General features: G+C 35.3%; 1 protein-coding gene and 1 long non-coding RNA gene across 3 annotated transcripts in view; one reads left to right on the forward strand and one right to left on the reverse strand.

The window, feature by feature from the left end:
- Positions 1 to 21,648, reverse strand: part of LOC135786627 (uncharacterized) — a 480,312-nt gene that overhangs the window by 126,743 nt on the left and 331,921 nt on the right. The gene's annotated exons all lie outside the window — the stretch shown is intronic.
- zfyve21 (zinc finger, FYVE domain containing 21) lies at positions 189 to 8,705 on the forward strand. 2 transcript variants are annotated; one of them, XM_065296114.2, is made up of 8 exons: positions 189 to 362; positions 1,772 to 1,822; positions 2,068 to 2,236; positions 4,433 to 4,508; positions 4,580 to 4,671; positions 5,723 to 5,773; positions 7,708 to 7,838; positions 8,038 to 8,705. In XM_065296114.2, exons 1-8 carry the CDS (start codon positions 237 to 239, stop codon positions 8,071 to 8,073), a joined length of 732 nt encoding a protein of 243 aa, XP_065152186.1. In that variant the 5' UTR covers positions 189 to 236; the 3' UTR covers positions 8,074 to 8,705. The 2 variants fall into 2 exon arrangements, with proteins under 2 accessions (XP_065152186.1, XP_065152187.1); XM_065296115.2 differs by lacking the exon at positions 5,723 to 5,773 and having other exon boundaries at positions 203 to 362.

Below are 21,648 nucleotides of genomic sequence, written 5' to 3' on the forward strand. Positions count from 1 at the left end.
TATATTTTTGTATTATTATTATTATCCCAGCCCTCCAGTAATTACATAATGTATTAACAGATAATAATAATAATAATAATAATTATTATTATTATTTTATTTTTATTAATTATAAAAAACAATAATGGATTCTTATGGTGAAATTAGGGACTCTTATGTTGAATTTCTACGTGAGGTTGATGTCTGTTCTCTTCTGTCCAGCAGCAGCTGCGCAGTGCGCGCTCATAAACACAAACATGTCCGCGGTGCCTGACGGAAAGAAGCTGGTCCGGAGCCCGAGTGGACTCCGTATGGTACCAGAAAACGGAGCTTTCAACAGCCCGTTTGCGCTGGACGAACCGCAGTGGGTTCCGGATAAAGAGGTAATGAATATTTATCACAGATAATGATCCTGTCACTGTGGTTGGTCTCTCTCTATGTTTGGGCGTTGTTTTCTCAAGCCAACAAGAGCTATCACACAATCTTTTTAAGTTAATAAGATGATGTTTTAAATAAGATTGCAAGACTTTTGAACAGAATTCATGCAAAATGCAAATTATTACATTTATAAAGTGAACACTTTTAAGTTAATATCACACTGATACAAAAATGTTACCTTAAATCTTTTAATAAAGTATTATTACACCAACTTTTCACCAGCAGATGTGTAAGTGCATCTGGATGACAGAATACGCGACTGTCAAATAGCCAGGCCACGCCCTCTTATGAATATTAGGACAGTGTACTTCATGCGAAACAATGAAGAATTATATAACTAACCAATTATATAACGAAACTACATTAGAGTTATAGTAATAGACATACAGTTAAAGTGTATGGGTTAATAGGTTTCTTTCCATTGTATCCTTTACAAACTTTGAGATGAGTGAAAATAAGTATTTAAATATTTCTGGAGCAGATCTTAATGATGCCTTTCTATATTAGTTGATGATAAAGCTGATGATATTTAGTGTACTGCTAAATTTACTGTTAAAAGCTTACTGTTATTCCTGTGAGGTTACATTACCAACACATTAGTTGTCAGTCAGTCAGCCAAAGTTACATTATGGCCTTGATTTTATTTTTCATTTATTTTTTTTGCTGCAAAGCCCAGAAATGACAGCTAAATTTAGCCTAAGTCTCTAGGGTATTTTGCCACACTTTCTGAAACTTTATTGATTCCTACCGAGTTATGCACGTGACTTGTGCTTTTTAAAGTGTTACACTGTGGCTCAATTGGTAGAGAATTGCAGTAGCAAAGGTCCTAGGTTTGACTCTCAGGGAACACATGTGCTGATAAAATGCATACGTTTAATAGACTGTTTTATACATACACCATTTTAAGAGTATTTTAAGACATTTCTCAAGACTTTTTAAGATGTAAAATAAATATTTGGCGTCCCTAGAGTATGTATATTAAGTTTAAAATATCATGTAGATAATTTATTATAACATGTTAAAATTGCCACTTTGTAGGTGTGTGCAAAAATGTGCCATTTTGTGTGTGTCTCTTTAAATGCAATTTCTTTATCTCTGCACTAAATGGCAGTGCTGTGGTTGGATAGCGCAGATTAAGGGGCATTATTATCCCCTTCTGACATCACAAGGGGAGCCAAATTTCAATTACTTTTTTTACATGGTCGCAGAGAATGGTTTACCAAAACTTAGTTTCTAGGTTGATAAAAGCACTGGGGACCCAATCATAGCACTTAAACATTGAAAAAAAGTCAGATTTTCATGATATTTCCCCTTTTAAAGAACACAGTAATGTTTTATCCTTTTGTTCTGTTAGTGCCCGAGATGCATGCATTGTGACGCTAAGTTTGACTTCATCACCAGGAAGGTAAGCAAAGACTTTCCCCCTTTGTGTCAGTTTTGTTGTTTCACTGTGAAACTCCCCTTGTGCTGTTTCAGCAGTTTTTTTTTGTTTCTTTCAGCACTTCCCATTTCCCTTTAAACCCCATTTGCTTCCTTTCCTGTAAAATAGTGTTTTTAGTATTTTCATGGTTATGGTTGTGCATATGGTCACATTGATCTGCTTTGTGTAGTTTTAAGTGGACATTGATGAGCGTTTACTCTGTTCGTCAGCATCACTGTCGACGTTGTGGCCGGTGTTTCTGTGATAAATGCTGCAGTCAGAAAGTGGCTCTTCCCAGGATGTGTTTCGTGGATCCGGTGAGACAGTGCGCAGAATGCAGCCTCATCTCACAGAAAGAGATGGAGTTTTACGACAAACAACTTAAAGTGCTCACTGCCGGTGGGTTCGACAAATGCATACTCAAACTTGAGTTTACAGAGACCTTTAAGTTCATACATAGTCTATACAACATTTAACTCTTTCACCGCCAGCGTTTTTTAAAAAAGTTGCCAGGCAGCGCCAGCGTTTTTCATGATTTTCACCAAAGTTTAATGCCTTCCAGAAAATGTTCTTCTTTAAATATATAAACATACAAACATACAATATACCAAATGAAAGAACAGACCCTCTGCTTTCAAAAAAAAAAAAAAACGTTTCATCCTACCTTCAGTGGTTCTTTTGTAATCAGCTTTTGAATATGGGTAGGTTTCTGCAAAAACACCACATTTTGAGCAAAAAGCAGAGATAATTCCATTTTTGTGACGGACTTTTCATAGAGATCCCATTCAGAGCGATCTTTAAAACAGACACGGACATGCAGCAGCTTGCCATTGGGCAATACTTCCGGGTTTAAAAAGTTGGTGGATAATAGCGGTATTGCGAAAAGATGGAAAATCTCGTCATTGGCGGGGAAGCGTTTTCTCTTAATTGACGAGATATCTCGTCAATGGCGGTGAAAGAGTTAAGAGGCCATGGTAGAGGCCATGTAGAGTGTATGTTTGTTACATAACACGCCTAGTCTTAAAGGAACACACCGACTTTTTGGGACTTTAGCTTATTCACTGTATCCCTCCATACATAACCTTTTTTTATCTGTGCATCCCGTAACGCTGTCTGACGCACTCACTGCTAGCCTAGCTTAGCACAAAGACTGTAAGTAAATGGCTCCAGCTAGCATACTGCTCCCAATAAGTGACAAAATAACACCAACATTTTCCTATTTATATGTTGTGACTTTTATAGTCACAGCATGTATAAATAACAAGGTCCGCCCAAGTAGAAGTGCTTCGCCTTCTGAGAATATAGTTCCCAGTATGTGTACAGTATGCTAGCTGGAGCCATTTACTTCCAGTCTTTGTGCTAAGCTAGGCTAGCTGTGGGTGCGTCAGACAGAGTTACAGGACGCACCATGAAAAGGGTATGTATGGACTTATCTAACTCTGGGGGGTACAGTGAATAAGTCCCCCAAAATCGGCGTGTTCCTTTAAGGAATAAACCTTTTTCTGAGGATTTGCTTAATTCTTACTGCTGGAAAAACAATGTGGTGGCCTCCTGTAGGTGTGTGCCATTGACATTGACGTTTAGACAAAAAGCAAATAGCATTAGACTTTAAACCCCTCTTGCATTTTGCAGGATCAGCTAAAAGATTCACCTTGAAATCACATGATTTACTATTTTGCCAAGCAAAAGTTTTCCATGTGCCGTTCATCAATAATTTACTTATAGACTGTGTAAGGACGATCTATGACATACCAGAAAACGCTGATCAGGGCCCCACTCTCATTGGTCCTTCATGTCATGAAATATATTCGTTAGTTTTGACACACAAAGTCTCAAAGTAAAATGTAAATTGTCTCCCATTCCTCCTCAGTCCATGCCCCAAATAAGATGTAAATCCTCCTCAGACCCGTCTTATCTTATCACATCCACCATTACTTTCTCCAAAATATGCTGTCCTCGTTCTGGACTCTTATGTCATTGCTGGATTTGACACAGCCTGGTGATGTCTTCAGAATTAGCTTAGGTCCTTTAGGGTACAGAGTAGGGAAACACCAAGCGATGCAACAAAGTAGCACAGTTGGATTGAGTTGAGATCTTTTTCCGTATTGGAATTCACTACGTATAACGGGAAACCGGAAGAGCTAGTGAAAACATAAACTAAGAAGCGCTAGCTTTTGTGATATATCTGTAGTGTCTTAATTCCATAAGCAATATTTACATATTAGAATGAGAGATAAAAAATGAGATCTGTGGATTTCCTCTTGACTTCGTCGTTTGACATCCGTTTTTCTTCTTGTGCACTGGTTGGCTAAGCCTAACAGCCAATCAGAATGATCCGACTCCCAGACGAGCTCCACAGCTGATTCGACATGCTGAATTGGCCTTAAAAAAGGTGACGTGACTTTAGCCGACGGTGCAAAACACACCAAATAAACTAACTCAGCTCACGCCCAAATGCACATTATGATGAAAATCAAATGGCCCATTCAAACACAAATATATGATCTTGTGATTCACTCAGCTTTGAAGCTGTTTACTGTTGCAATGCCATTGACTTTCCTGCAATACACAACATTTAAAATTTTTGCATTGCAGGTGGAACATTCGTGGTCAAAGTGGGTTCCTCGGAGAAATCGGAGACCATGGTCTGCCGTTTATCAAATAATCACAGGTATGCAAGCAAACTGTGTTTGTTTAATGTAATCTATGGTAAAAATGTAAGATAATGTCTTTTTCTCCCAGATATCTCTTCTTAGATGGCGACAGTCATTTTGAAGTGGAGCTGTCTCGCATTTCCACCATGCAGGTTTTGACTGAAGGTTCGACCCCAGGAGGTGAGATCATATTATTTCTTCTAGACCTTTAATTGCTAGGGGATTACACATTTGCACTTAACACTGACCACACATTTTTGTATTGGGATGAGGCATTAGTATTGCCAATGTGCACAATGACATTGGGCATTTTTAAATGTGTGCTCTTTAAAATATTGCTGCTAAAATATTAATAGTAATAAATCTACAAAAAAGCAAATGGGGAGTGCTTGGTTAGATTTTCAACCATCTGGACCAATCTCTAATTAAAATACAGTGCTGTGTGTGTCTATGAATGCAGCTTGTGTGATTCACAGAGGATCATTATCAAAATGTGATAACTTATAATGGACTGCTGATGGATCCCAGACGCCACTTCCTGTAACTTTCTAATCAATAATGACTTTTACTACTGAATGTGAGGATTCAGCATGAATCTGATATATGTATTCTTCCATATAGCCGCTTGGATTCTGAGTGGAAATGTATTTAGTTCATTTATTTACTTGTAATTTATCATACAATAGTCATTTTTATTTAAAGCTTCAGTGGGTTTGATGAAATGTATGAAGCTTCTGTAGTCATGTGGCTTTATTTATGAATGCTAGAAGGATTTCTGCCTTAACTAAATGCTTGTTGCTGTTAACATTATAGTTTAATTGTGAGCAAACATGACTGTACGCAGCTTATACGTATATAGACAGCCTTTAAAAGTATTGAGCATCTAATCTGCTTTTTAAAATGATGGCCACTTGCTTTGATGTCCTTTATAGGTTATACTGTATATTAGACCATCAACCAGTGTAGGGTTTTGTCACTGAACTAACAGTAGTGGTGGATTACCAAAATAATTTTTTATGTTTATGTAATGGTTAATTAACCGATATGTGCATTAAAGCACTTCATGATGCTGAATGGTCTTTGAGACAAATAAACAGGTGCTTTAATAAATTTATAAGTCTGCAAATTGTACATTAACATCTAATGCATGCATATATACCTAAACTTTAAATGAACACTTATCGTCTTCTCTTTTATTTTTTTATCTTATACGTTTCTCTTGTGCATTAAGAGAAAGATATATGCTCTTACACCAGTTTGCTGGACAATCAAATATCTGAAGGTCAGCGTCTCTCTTCCTCTCAGTCTTCTGTGTTTTCCCTTTTGCTTTTCCAGTGTATGCGCCATTCACTTTGTCCTTGTTGTTTATTTGTATACATGATTTAAGTTACCCAGCATGCACTCATTACATATGACCAGATAAGTTGTACAATCTTATTAAAAGGCTGCATGCACCCAGAGATTCCTCAGTTTTCTCTTCAAAACATCACATTTTTCACAGGTTTCCCATCATGCATTTTGTGCTTGCTATAGCACTCATATAGTTCATCTTCTGGCACCAAAATTATATTTAATTTTACCAGATCTGAAATTGTATAAAGTTAGATTTTTAAAAGATAAAAAAAGTAAGTTGGCCAAATGGATAAGTGTACGTGACAGATGATAAATGATTAGTAAATTTAAAGCTTGACGTCCTTAAAATATTTATTAAGAATGAATTCACCCAAAATGAAATTTAGCCCATATTTTACTCACCCTCAAGCCATCCTAAGTGTATAGGATTTTATTTTTTGGCAAACACTGCCAGAGTTATATTAAATAATAGCCTAGCTTTTTGGATAGTACCCCATTTTTAAAGTCACAATAAAATTGAAATTAAAAACTAATTTTTTTTAAAACTGTGAGCCTTATTGTTTATTTTTATTATTAATTTGCTCTCATAATCTTTAAATCAAAAAAGATTACACTTCACATTTTTGGGTGGTTTACCTAGAACAAGGTTAAATGCCTCCAGGCAACTTGGCTGTCCTAATTTCAGTTTTCTAAAAAAGAGAAATCAAGCCATCCTAAGTGTATAGGATTTTATTTTTAGGTAAACACTGCCAGAGTTATATTAAATAATATCCTAGCTTTTTGGATAGTACCCCATTTTTAAAGTCACAATAAAATTGAAATTAAAAACTTATTTTTTTAAAAACTGTGAGCCTTATTGTTTATTTTTTTTATTAATTTGCTCTCATAATCTTTAATCAAAAAAGATTACACTACACATTTTTGGGTGGTTTCCTTGACAGGGATTAGCTTAAACCAGGACTATGCCTTAGTTTAATTAAGAAATAAAACTAGTTTTAACAAACATGTCTTACAAAAAACATAGCATTTTGAGGCAAAACAAAGGGCACTGGTGCATTTTAAGATATGAAAATTGTCAGTGAAAATTGTTTTTAGTTTGGACAGCTCTTACATTTTTTTTTTGGCTCTAGGACTAGTTTAATCTAGTTAACTTGTTGGACAAAACGTGTAAGTTTTATTTGTTAAACACAGAGCTTTTTTGCACTAATCCAAAAGTCTATGCGAAAATGTTTTATATATTTTTCGGAAGCTAGCGGGACACAAAAAAAAATTATATATATATATATATATATATATATATATATATATATATATATATATATATATATATATATATATATATATATATATATATCTTTGCGAAAGAACCAGTGTCCTGCTAGCTTCCGGGTTGGCCTACAAAAATATAACATTATGGATTAATTTTTCATGGATGGATGCACTTTTTGGAGCTTTAAAATGGGGCACTATCCAATGCCATTATAAAGCTGAAAAGATGCTGGATATTATTTTATATAACTGTTTGCCTATAAACCTATGATGGCTTGAGGGTGAGTAAAATATGGGCTAATTTTCATTTTGGGGTAAAGTAATCCTTTAAGCACTGCATCGGTCCACAGTAGACATAAATTACCTACCAGAATTAGACATTTCATAAAGTCCTGTCAGATGTTCATATTTCACAGTTAATTGGAGCATCAATGTTTCATATAACATTCACCCATTGATTCCTAAACTTTATTTGTAATTTAGAAAGTACACATAAATGCATTTATCTATATATATCCCAGGGACTGCATGGCATTCGTTCAGTTTTGGTCATGGTTTGTTTGAACCCTACGGCTGATCTTTGACCTCTTATAGGTGGTTCGCTCCGTGCCAGTGGTATGACGCTGCAGTACAAACCACCAGGAACTCAAAACCTTCAGCAGCTCAACATGGAGACTGCTGATGACAAGCGAGTCGCATCCACCTGGCTCGCCGCCATGCACAAAGTAGGTTCGTTGTGAATGCGTGCATTAGATAATTTAAACTATTTAAATGTAATTTAAACTATCACATTTTATTGAATACCTCAAGTTATATTATGAATATTTTGCCCAGTTCTACTTCTCCCGACGTTACCGTTTTCTGAAGTGAGTTGCTGAAGTGTCCATTATGTTGTTTACGCATCTGTTGCATGCCTTTCCACAGGCTGCCAAGTTGTTGTATGAGTCAAAGGACCAGTGAAATGATGTGATAAAGCACAGTGCAGGACACAACGAAGCATGGACAGAACAAGAAGAAGGAGAGGACATTACAAAACCAAGTATTGTGTTATTCAGTCTTACATGTACTCCTTATATGCTTGTATGTTTTCTATTCAATCCTTCGCTTCTGCTCCTGGTCAAGACAGACCAGATCGACTTTCTGTCTGTGCCAAAGGGAGGACCAAGTTTTCAGACGATTCTCGTGCAATATGGACATGTATGATATTATATAAACGCACCGTTTAACAGATGCTTTAAGTGTAGTCTCACGTAACAAAGTTTTGTAAACAAAATATATTTTGTCAGATATTCTTATTTTAACACAAAATGTTGTGTATCAACTTTATACTGCCTGAGTATTTACAATATGTAGTGCTTTGGTTTTCTTAACACGTTTTGGTATTGTTTTTCCTACACTACAGAAAGATGTTTCAGGTCTTCATCTGTAAGTTTAGTGTTGAAGTCTGCAGAGAAAGATTTCACTTTTTTAGAAAACTGAAATTAGGACAGCCAAGTTGCCTGGAGGCATTAAACCTTGTTCTAGGTAATCCGGTTGTGTTTGCTAATTTTCATTTTTCAATGTAAACCAAATAAACATCTTGAATCCAAAAATGGCCTGTTTATGTCTCAACTAATTTGTTCTTAACATCTTTCTTTAAACACATTTTTTATTCCGTATTTGATTTTTGATGGACATTGCAAAATTCAAAAAATGAAGCAAATAAGTGATATGAGACATTTTGCCAGATTTAAGTGTTTGTGTGTGTAAAACATTTCCATTGCATATACATGCATAAATAAATATACACTCACCTAAAGGATTATTAGGAACACCATACTAATACTATGTTTGACCCCCTTTCGCCTTCAGAACTGCCTTAATTCTATGTGGCATTGATTCAACAAGGTGCTGAAAGCATGATTTAGAAATGTTTTGTCCACATTGATAGGATAGCATCTTGCAGTTGATGGAGATTTGTGGGATGCACATCCAGGGAACGAAGCTCCCGTTCCACCACATCCCAAAGATGCTCTATTGGGTTGAGATCTGGTGACTGTGGGGGCCATTTTAGTACAGGAAACTCATTGTCAAGTTCAAGAAACCAATTTGAAATGATTTGAGCTTTGTGACATGGTGCATCATTCTGCTTTATGACCACATGGTGGTCATAAAGGGATGGGCATGGTCAGAAACAATGCTCAGGTAGGCCATGGCATTTAAACAATGGGCACTAACGGGCCTAAATTGTGCCAAGAAAACATCCCTGACACCATTACACCACCACCACCAGCCTGCACAGTGGTAACAAGGCATGATGGATCCATGTTCTCATTCTGTTTACGCCAAATTCTGACTCTACCATCTGAATGTCTCAACAGAAATCGAGACTCATCAGACCAGGCAACATTTTTTCAGTCTTCAACTGTCCAATTTTGGTGAGTTTGTGCAAATTGTAGCCTCTTTTTCCTATTTGTAGTGGAGATGAGTGGTACCCCGTTGGGTTTTCTGCTGTTGTAGCCCATCCGCCTCAAGGTTGTGCGTGTTGTGGCTTCACAAATGCTTTGCTGCATACCTGGGTTTTAATGAGTGGTTATTTCAGCCAAAGTTGCTCTTCTATCAGCTTGAATTAGTCGGCCCATTCTCCTCTGACCTCTAGCATCAACAAGACATTTTCACCCACAGGACTGCCGCATACTGGATGTTTTTCCCTTTTCACACTATTCTTTGTAAACCCTAGAAATGGTTGTGCGTGAAAATCACAGTAACTGAGCAGATTGTTAAATACTCAGACCATTGGAGAGATAATTGCATTAATGAGGAATTGAACAGGTGTTATAATAATCCTTTAGGTGAGTGTACATTATCATTTCATTTATAAATTTGCAGTTACAACAGAGGTATATTCAGTATTGCTAAACCGACGGCACAAATTGCTTTGAAGCAGGGTTTTTTGTGCTTGTTATTGCAGACTAGATTTTTGACCTCTGAGGCTTTGTGTTGGTGTTGATTTGAGCTCGTAATGGATGTTAATGACTCTCTACACTTTTCCAGTTGAGTTTATTGAGTTTGTCTACATTATACCAACACTACACAGCTGATTACGAGAGGCGCTTCAGCAGATTGCCATCATTCTTTTAACACAGTTGTGGGTTTTGGGGGTGTAAAACATGGTTTAATTTGGCAGTAGGTGTGGAAATCTCTTAGAATGATCAAAAATGATAAAAAATGTCATCTGTTTGAAGGCTGACACACACACTTTTTAATTTCACACAACGTTTGACAGGTTTACAGAAGGGTTTACAAATAAGCTTTCATTATGCTCAAAATGAAAGAAAGGGGGCGGATGGTGATAATTTAGCAGCTGCATAAGCAACGTTGACACAGTTTAATTGTTTACCAGTTGTTTTGGGAGGTATCTGCTATATTTTAAACTTTTTGATCTTGACACAATGTCAAGAATGTAATGCAGTGAATTTGGGGACTTTTATGGGGTGGTTTCCCAGACAAGGCTTATCCTAGTCCAAGACTAAAATGCATGTTTTAGCTGCTTCCATTTAATAACACCTTGTCCTGTTTAATTTTAACATATACCAAATTGTTTTTTCTTAAGATGCACACCTGTAGTTTTTTTTTGTAAGGTATGTTTGTAAAAACTAGTTTTACCAAACATGCCTTACTAAAAACATTACTTGTGTGCATTTTAAGGCAAAACAAAGGGCACTGATGTATTTTAAGATATGTTAGTACAAGTTTTCAGTTTGGACAGCTCTTACATTTATTTTAGTCTAGGACCGCCCCATAATATGCAGAGCAGATCAATAGATTATGAAGGTTAAGATCAAACTTTTTAAGGTTTTGGTGAAAATGTAGTTGTTTTTAGGATGAACAGTAGAGGAGAGTCTAACACCATGAATTTTAGCATTGTGCTGTAAGAGCCAAATGTTACTTTGCTGCCCTCTTCAGGTTTATTGAAGATTAATGAATAAAACCACAACCCTTATATGAATTCACTAACGCAGTACCATCTCTTAAAACACTTATTTTTAAAAAACAATAAAATGTTATCTTTACCAGATATTATATCTTTAATTATGTTATTGTGACATTTGGATTAGATCTCAAGCCAAGGCTTATAAAAAAAAGAGAGATTCATGTTCATGATTTTCTTAAATGTAACTGGCTGATGCAGGTATCATACTGTATTCGCATTAAAGGGGACATTTCACAAGACATTTTTAAGATGTAAAATAAATCTTTGGTGTCCCCAAAGTGTGTATGGGAAGTTCTAGCTCAAAATTCCATATAGATAATTTATGTGTGTCCTTTAAAATGCAAATGAGCTGATATCTTCACTAAATGGCAGTGCAGTGGTTGGATAGTGCAGATTAAGGGGCAGTATTATCCCCTTCTGACATCACAGGGGGAGCCAAATTTCATATGCTTGCAGAGAATGGTTTACCAAAACTAAGTTACTGGGTTGATTTTTTTCACATTTTCTAGGTTGACAGAAGCACTGGGGACCCAATTTTAGCACTTAAACATCAGATCTTCATGATATGTCCCCTTTGTATGCAAATTGTTATTTTCACAATATTTTCCTTGATGATTCACGAAGACGGTGGACTAAAACCACTTTAGACTCTTTTGATTTATTTTTTCGTGTTTTTTTATTGGTCCAGATCTGTTCAATATTTAAGATATATTTAACATGCATATGTTAAATGCAATAAACCCTGTGAGTTTCATTCTGACTGTATCTGCAGACAAACAGGTGTACACTGATATGTCACATAACTTAAAGAAAGAAATGTACCTATAGATCTGAATTTTTTTTTAATCAATTCCTTTGTATCTGTTTGTCTGGATATTGTGATGTTGTCGTTATCACAATCATGACTCCTAATCACACAAGCAAGCAAGAAAACACGCTTCAATATATTTCTAAATCAGCCAAATCATATTAATATTAATTTTAAACATTGCAGAATAAGCTAAATGTAAAGGTTTGGAGGATAATAAATTGATTTATTCAATTAATTTATATGACTCTCTACACAATTAAATAAGTATTTATATTTAACGTATTTCATTTAATTTTACACAACTATGCTGTACTAGTTACCTAAACCCGATCAGAGTTTCAGTGAGTCTGAGTTTAATGATGTTGCAGGGCATCCAAATGAACGACTTGTCAAGTGAAATGAACTTCTTCAGATTTCCCCTAGGACGCACTGAACAGTAAGGATCTTGGGAGTCAGATGACAGCTAAGTTCAGTAAGCTTTAAGTTTTAGTCGCAGACAGTTTGACATTTTTAATAAATGGCAAGGTCAGATCAGGGTTTGAAACACAAAAAGGAATAACTTAGAGAAAACTTTATGATATTCATTACTAAACATTTGTGAAAACCCATGTCATTTATTTGTGAGGCTCTGTTTTTAAATAAAATCATCCTACATACTGTAATGTAAAGAACAATCTGCAAAAATATAAACTTGATATATTAAATATTGACTGAGCATGATCATGTCAATGTCAAACCTTAGCACTCTTTATACCAGTTTCGATCTCTCTCTCTCTCTCTCTCTCATAGCATATGTTAAACCTCTTATTACCCCTACACTTCTGTGAAAGCAGACTCAGTGTAATGATAACCATAATAGGGAAAGAAGTTAAACAAGCAGTCTTTACAAGCACAACTTACCTTTAGGCCAGCACCCCTGTTTTTTATCCAACCATCATTAACCAAAAGTTTATACGAACAACTACAGGTGGCTTGTGAAAGATATTTTTTAATCTGACTGCTAGAAACTAAATAAAATAGAATCTAAATCTAAATAGCCTATTGTTTGTCTTTTGTTTTTTTAAGTTTGCTTGAGCTATCTTTCTTTAAAGGGCACATACGATTCAAAATCCACTCTTAACAGGGTGTTTGTACATAAATATGTGTTGGCATTGTGTGAACACAACAACCCTACAATGAAATAAACCAAAGCAGTCTCATTAGACATGCTGTTTTGATTCTCTTGTTAATGTGACGTCACACTGATAAAGCCCCGCCCACAGCCACTCACTGACTGGTTAATTTTACCCAAATGCCTTGCTTAATGTGTTTGTTAGCACAAAATATTTAATTGTTAGCTAAATATATATATATTGTCTCAGACTGTATTCACAGGAATCAGATTTGAACCAAAAGTGGTTACTGTCTGTTGGTGAGGGCAGTAGCTTATTTGCAGTTAAAGGTAAAAACAGTGGCATTTAACTCATTCCCCGCCAGCCATTTTTTGAAAAGTTTCCCGACAGCATTTTTTGTGATTTCACAAAAGCCTTCCAGAAAAATTCTCTTCTAAAGATATTAGATACAAATATATCAAATGAAAGACAGACCCTCTGCTTTCAAACTAACAATAAAACGATAAAAATAAAACAAAGCTATGGAAGTAAATCTGTGCCGTTGGGTTTTGAATTCTAATTCTTAGCACTGAATTTTTTTACATCAAATTTTTAACACTGAATTTTATTTTGCATCTAAATCAGACTTTGAATTTTAAAAGCCATCGAATTTCTAGCACAGTTTTTGTGCCTATGACATTTTTTCAATGTTTAAAAAAAATTCAGTGTAAAAAAATTTAATGTCTAAAAAAATTCAGTGAAAAAAAATTCAATGTGTTTTAAAAGATCCAGTGTAAAAACATTCAATGTTTCAAAAGATTTTGTGTAAAAAATTCAATGTCTCAAAAAATTCAGTGCAAAATAATTCAACGTCTCAAAAAATTCAGTGTAAAACTATTCAGAGTCAACATCCGGGGAAGCAAGGAGAAGCAATCGATCCCTGTATCAAATCATTCAACATCCAGCCAATCATTTACGCTCCATTGGTCACGTGACACCGAAACGGGAAGTGGGTGAAGTTCAGGCTGGTTCAGGCAAAGGGTTTATTTGCATTAACATACGAACACATTTTTCACATCTGGCAGATCGTTTCATCAGTATATCAGGACACAGTCCGTTTACATTTATCAACATCAAAGTGACTACTGTATCTGGATGTGTGATCGATCCCGTGCGGGGAGACGCGCTGGATGAATAGCTGTCAATCACAAATGGCTACAACTGGCTTTAACCATATGATTTAGGGTTGTCGCGGTAACTCCCGTATTGTACAGTTCTACTGAGAAGCAAACAGCAGAGAATAACTAGCAACCCTAATAACCGTGATTCACCTTTTTAGCTTTATATTTTAAGCTTTAAAGGTTTTATCTTTGCTTATTAATATTTGCAGCGTCCGCACCGCATACTTTACCTGAACTCGACTTTCACCCACATGCTTTTTACCAACAAAATTAATGTGAAACATGAGGATGACAATCCCGACTTCACTGTTTTAGTTTGCCTTAATAACGTGCTTTAGGCTCTGTCTGAACTTATACGTTTTTGTTCTGTAGCCTACTTTGTTCACTCACATATTTCTATATCAACAATAAACTGTTGTTACCTTTGTTTCCTGATAAGTTTAATATGATTTAAATAAAAGAGCTAACAATTTCCTAAATTTCCTGTTCATGTCTCCCTCTAGTCTAGTGTGTAAGAAGTGAAGTAATGTAATTTACAAACACATTTAGGTATAAGAAACTTACTTTGCATAAAACCAACACTGAGCAAATGTATTTGGTCAATGTTATTATGGTTTGTACGTGTTTAACCTAAAACGTGTTAAATGAGATAGAAACAGCTGACTGACCAGCGCAACATTCACGTAATGACCCTTGATATGTCGCCATGGAAACTCAAACATTAAAACGATCCATTAAATTCTGCTACTAAATATTAAATCTCTACATGAATAGTTGGAACGTATTAAACATATGCCTGAATAACTTAAAAATACGAGCAGGAGTTTTAAAATGCGCTCCATTACCTAACCTCCTTTATTTTTGACAGCTGTCAGGGAGAAGATTAATGATAGTTAGCGGTGTTTTGTGTGACGTTGACCTGTAAATGCAGATTCCATGGCTGGATTGAGTGAGATCCGTCCCCGGCTGCGTTTGTGATTGGAATGTTATCCGTTCTTGCGCCACACATCAAGATGGATAAATAAAACACAACGAAAATTCTTCTGTGTATTTTGTTCAATGATTTGCCTAAAGCGCCATCACATTTAAAGCCCTGTGTTCTTAGTTTCTTAATTATATGTATGAGATTTTTAATGTTTGAATTAAAAGAAATTCCAAAACATTTTCCCGCAATCTTTTTAACACTTTAGGGTCAGTAAAATGTTTTATGATTTGTTGTTAAAAATCTGTTCAATGATTGGTTAAAGCCTACGCGACTGCCGCTCACGAAAAGATAAAGGGCGTATTCCAATAGCTTATTGTCCCTATGCCATATTCCCTTCGAAGATCAGAACACTTGATGTATAAACTCTAGAGAAAGTTGCACAATTGTCTCATGGTGTGGTCAATTCAAATAGACTTGGCGAATAGAGCAATGAAAAACGCATATCAGTTTCTCTTTATTTGGATCGACTGTGTGACATCCCCTTCCTGAAGTGCCCTTCAAGGGCGCTAAAACGCCATTTGGAATTCACCCCGCTTTCAGCATGAACTTGACTGCCGCGTCCCATCTCAAAGGCCGATAAAACAGCTGGAGTACTAATAAAAACATCAGTAAATTAATAGGTTTCAGCAATTCTTCTGAAGAAATGTTACCATATCTTTCTCTGGAAAAATAAGCTGCCTTCAAAGCAAGTGTAATTGCGGATTCACGCGCTTCTAATCTAATTTTCCAAATTGTTCTTTTAAGTCATAATGTAAAAATAACACGGAGACGTTCTTACATAGATGTGTTGTATTTCTATTATTAGGGAAATACAGGTAAGGATTTTTTCACCTTCTGAACTAAACAAACCGCATATTTTATAGGAAAGCCATTTGGCAAAGACGTTCATCTGTAGATCACTTTTGCTTTTAAAGTCAGATTATTAAATATTTCCATTTCTTGAATTAAAATAGTTTTTTAAAATGTTTCTTTATTATTATTATGAACGAAAAACTTAAAACCAATAAAATAGTACAACGACAAACTCGCTAAAACAGCTTGTTTATTAATAAAACAAATTCGATGGATGGTATGCGTTCTAACACAAATAAATGAAAGACATAATTTTCCATTACTACGAGTGCTTAGTGTTTGTTTATTATTATTTTATTATAACAGAACAACAATAAATTACTAAAATGACTCACTTATATAAAGGAGAAGGTTTACCAAAAAGGAATAAATGGAAAATATTTTACCTGCCTTAATACATAAATACATCTAAAGATCCTTAGATTTATTTAAAATAAGCAAACCAATCATTTGTTTAATCAATATAAAACTACAACAATATAAACCATGGACAAACTCGCAAAAGTTAGATAAAGAAATTCAATTTAAATCCTGTCTATTCTATTCATATTTGTGGAGCAATATAAGCTTGAAAGTATCTTGAAATAAATCGATATACAAAAGCATTTTAACACTGCTTGTATTTTTAAGTTATTCAGGCATATGTTTAATATGTTTAATATGTTCCAATCTCTACATTATTATTAATGTAGAGATTTAATATTTAGTAGCAGAATTTAATGGATCGTTTTAATGTTTGAGTTTCCATGGCGACATATCAAGGGTCATTATGTGAATGTTGCGCTGGTCAGTGAGCAGTTTCTATCTCATTTAACACATTTTAGGTTAAACACGTACGAACCATAATAACATTGACCAAATACATTTGCTCAGTGTTGGTTTTATGCAAAGTAAGTTTCTTATACCTAAATGTGTTTGTAAATTACATTACTTCTTCACTTCTTACACACTAGACTAGAGAGAGACATGAACAGGAAATTTAGGAAATTGTTAGCTCTTTTATTTAAATCATATTAAACTTATCAGGAAACAAAGGTAACAACAGTTTATTGTTGATATAGAAATATGTGAGTGAACAAAGTAGGCTACAGAACAAAAACGTATAAGTTCAGACAGAGCCTAAAGCACGTTATTAAGGCAGACTAAAACAGTGAAGTCGGGATTGTCATCCTCATGTTTCACATTAATTTTGTTGGTAAAAAGCATGTGGGTGAAAGTCGAGTTCAGGTAAAGTACGCGGTGCGGACGCTGCAAATATTAATAAGCAAAGATAAAACCTTTAAAGCTTAAAATATAAAGCTAAAAAGGTGAATCACGGTTATTAGGGTTGCTAGTTATTCTCTGCTGTTTGCTTCTCAGTAGAACTGTACAATACGGGAGTGCAGTTACCGCGACAACCCTAAATCATATAAAGCCAGTTGTAGCCATTTGTGATTGACAGCTTCATCCAGCGCGTCTCCCCGCACGGGATCGATCACACATCCAGATACAGTAGTCACTTTGATGTTGATAAATGTAAACGGACTGTGTCCTGATATACTGATGAAACGATCTGCCAGATGTGAAAAATGTGTTCGTATGTTAATGCAAATAAACCCTTTGCCTGAACCAGCCTGAACTTCACCCACTTCCCGTTTCGGTGTCACGTGACCAATGGAGCGTAAATGATTGGCTGGATGTTGAATGATTTGATACAGGGATCGATTGCTTCTCCTTGCTTCCCCGGATGTTGACTCTGAATATTTTTACACTGAATTTTTTGAGACGTTGAATTATTTTGCACTGAATTTTTTGAGACATTGGATTTTTTACACAAAATCTTTTGAAACATTGAATGTTTTTACACTGAATCTTTTAAAACACATTGAATTTTTTTTCACTGAATTTTTTTAGACATTTAATTTTTTTTACACTGAATTTTTTTAAAACATTGAAAAAAATGTCATAGGCACAAAAACTGTGCTAGAAATTCGATGGCTTTTAAAATTCAAAGTCTGATTTAGATGCAAAATAAAATTCAGTGTTAAAAATTTGATGTAAAAAAATTCAGTGCTAAGAATTAGAATTCAAAACCCAACGGCACAGATTTACTTCCATACAAAGCTGGAAAAAAACATTATATTTTTTTCTCTGCTTATAAACTCTTAAATATGGGTATTTTCTTTAAAAAAAAAAACATTTGAGCAAAAAGCTGAAGTAATAGCATTTTTGTGAAGGAATTTTGTTAGAGATCAGATTCAGAATGATTATCAAAACATACACAGAGTTTAAAATGAGTAAATGAGTAAATAACGTTTGGGTTTGCAGTATTGCAGATTATACATAAAAATTAATCAACAACACGGTTTTTATGCAAATGTTTTCTCTTAATTGACGAGATAACTCGTCAATGGCGGGGAAAGAGTTAATATGGGCATTTTTGGCATGCAATATTTTACATCTTGTAAAAATTGGTCTAATATGTTCCCTTTAAAATAATGCTACAATATTTTGTTTTCTGATGCATCGGAAATCCTAAAAGCCCAAAAGCCCCTGTTTGACATAATTCATTAGCTTATAAAGAAATAGATTTGAGCTACTCAAGCACATTATGTTTCTTGCAGATACTTTTATCCAAAATGACTTTGGATTAGTGTGTGTGTGTGTTCCTCTGGAATCAAATCCTCATCATTAGTTTTGCTAATTCACCAAATTCCCAAAGTTATTCAGCTGAAGGACTGCACTGTCACTTTAAAATCTGTTTATTTCGAACATTCGCACCAGATATATGCATTTGGTGTGAAAAGGCCTTTAGGAGAGAGCTAATAGGTAGACCTTGTACTAAATCTACTAAACAGCTTTCTCTCTCATTACACAACTAGTCCACATTTCTTCCCTAATCTGGCTTTCTGCAGGTACCGCTGGATTGTTTATAGACATAATTCCTCGTCTCCTCAGAAGAAATAAATGAAATTGATGGTGAAGGGCCACCGTGGCTCCCCACCTCTGCTCGATGAGGGAGGACGGCTATTCCGCTTCTCTCATTTTGATGTATATTGCCTCGGCTTCAAATAAGCGCCTGGGTGATGTTTTATCTCCTGGAAATGTTCCATAATTCATCATTATCAGATCCAATTATGGGCAGCAAAGCACAATGCAATATCCCTCTACCTAAGACAGAACAAATAAACAACCCATCAGGCCATATTCTCTTTCCAGTCCCCCTCCTCTCGCCGTTTCTCATCGACTCTTTCGCTCTCCAGCACTGATTAATAAATGTAATTAAATTAAGGCATGAAACACATTCTTAATGGGAGTTTATTCGTAATTACGGCAAGCAATATTCAATCTGTGTGCAATAAAGCAGAAACCGTGAAGACTTAATTAGGCAAGTGTCTATTTACAAACAGGCATTTTAGGGGTGAGAGGGCCGCCCACCTTGTCACATGAGAGCTTCTTAAATGTGGTAATATGTGATCCGTTCCGTGAAAACCCAGCTGAAATCATTTTTTTATGATTTACAGTTTTCTACACAAAATCATAATGTTAAAAACATTTTGTGAAAATATAACAAGATGTAATTAAAATATAATTAGATATCACTGTTATGAGTTTCGAAATGGTCTCATAAACTAAAGATTGCACATCTTCATGTGGTTTCTGGTATGCAGGTGAATGGAGGAAAAGCTTGTTTTGAATGTAATTTTTGACCATCTATAAAAGTCATATGCATCACGCTGTGCGTGTGGAAGGAGATGACTGGAGACTCGAAGAAACGATAATGATAAACTTTTATTATATCACACAAAGGAAAGACATCAAAACACACACTACAACCGACATATGACTAAGATCGGACCAAACAGAAGGGAACAAGAGTATAAATAGGTAGGAGATGATGATAATGATTGCTGACAGGTGAGGATGATAGCAGACGTGGAACAGGTGAGGGAGCATGGAGGATTATGGGAAATGGAGTTCAGAGGAAGATGAAAAGGAAAACAGGCAGGGAAGACAGGTGTCTGCAAGCAAACACTATTTGCAAACATCATATTTTCTATAAAAATGTATTATATATAAATGTATGAATCTATATTTTTATTTTTGCAGTGAAGCCTTGTTTGAACTTAAATTGTGTTTTAATTTTTGTAAAGATGTGGTGTCCACCCTGTGTCTTTTTAACCAAACATTATCTCCGCAGTAAGGGCGATGATGAAAGATGTTTATGATTTATTGCACTTGCTGATTATAATGATATAATCACAGTGATTGTTCTCTGTTTAATGAATCTCCCCTATTGTTTCTCAGCTTCCTCGGTCAATGTGTTTGTTAATAATTTGTGTTACTGTAGCTGTCCAGGTTACATTTTAACCAAGCATAGAAAGGCTTTTTAAGGGTTCATTTTTGTGCATTTTGACATCAAAATCAACTTTACTTTCTTTATCCAAAATGTTAAACAACTGGATATAAACCTTTAAGTCCCTTTAGGGAAGTTGCACCACTAGGCAGCCATGTTTGCAATGCTTCTGCAGTTATTTCAGTTCAGTTACAGTCTGTATCGAACCAACGGCTCATCATCAACTCAAATGCAAAAACACAGTCATCTTCTGGGATAACTCCATCACTGTTAACACCATCTGAAACACACATACACACACTTTCTCTGGTGTTGTGTCACTGTGATTGTCTCCTGTCAATCATTGGAGAGGAGCTGAGGTAGAAAAGAGGCCAGTCAATGAGCTCACCAATTCTACCAACTTTATACTGTATCTTTCTAATATAAAGATTAAAAAAGCTTGAAAAATTCAGCTGCCCAAGAATTTGATTCAAACTCACACATGCAGAGCACAGTGGATTAGCAGTCCATTGCCTTAAAGGATTTTTCCACTTTCATAAAAAAATCCAGATAATTTACTTATCCCCATGTTCAGTTGAAAATATTTTTTTTAGGAAAACGTTCTAGGATTTTTCATTACATTTTTCATTACAGTGGGCTATAGTGGACCTTGATGCTCTAAACGATCCCAACAGAGGGATAAGAGATTATCTAGCAAAAGGATCGTAATTTTCACCCAAACATTTTTATGTACTTTTAAACCACAACTTTTCACCTTGAACTGTAACGCATCAGAATGACCTTACATATTACGTAATCACATCAAAACTTCACGTGTTACAAATGTGAAACGCACACTTGTGGATCTTTTAAACAATAAACTAACACAAAGATATTAATTAATATAATTCCACATACAACAACGTCAGAACGGTCATCATTCTCCAAACTTGTAAACTCTGGAGCAGTAGTTTTGCATAAGTCATGCGTGACCTTTCAATGTGATTAGGTAGCACTTATTTTTTTGGTGAAAATTACGATTGTTTCACTAGATAAGACCCTTATGCCTTGGTTGGGATCGTTTAGAGCCTTTGAAACTCTAAACCGTTGAGGTCCACTAAATAGAGAAAAATCCTTCGACTGAACAAAGACAGACATAAACTTGGATGACATGGGGGTGTGTAAATTATCAGAATTTTTTTAATGAAAGTGGAATATTCCTTCAACCACTCGCCCATCTTATCATTTTAAAATATTGCAATGGCAAAAAATCTGAAACGAATACTATTTTCTGAAATTTATTTAACCAAGTTTTGCAGGAGCATGG

This window comes from Paramisgurnus dabryanus, chromosome 20, assembly GCF_030506205.2.
Source record: "Paramisgurnus dabryanus chromosome 20, PD_genome_1.1, whole genome shotgun sequence".
Lineage (NCBI taxonomy): Eukaryota > Metazoa > Chordata > Actinopteri > Cypriniformes > Cobitidae > Paramisgurnus > Paramisgurnus dabryanus.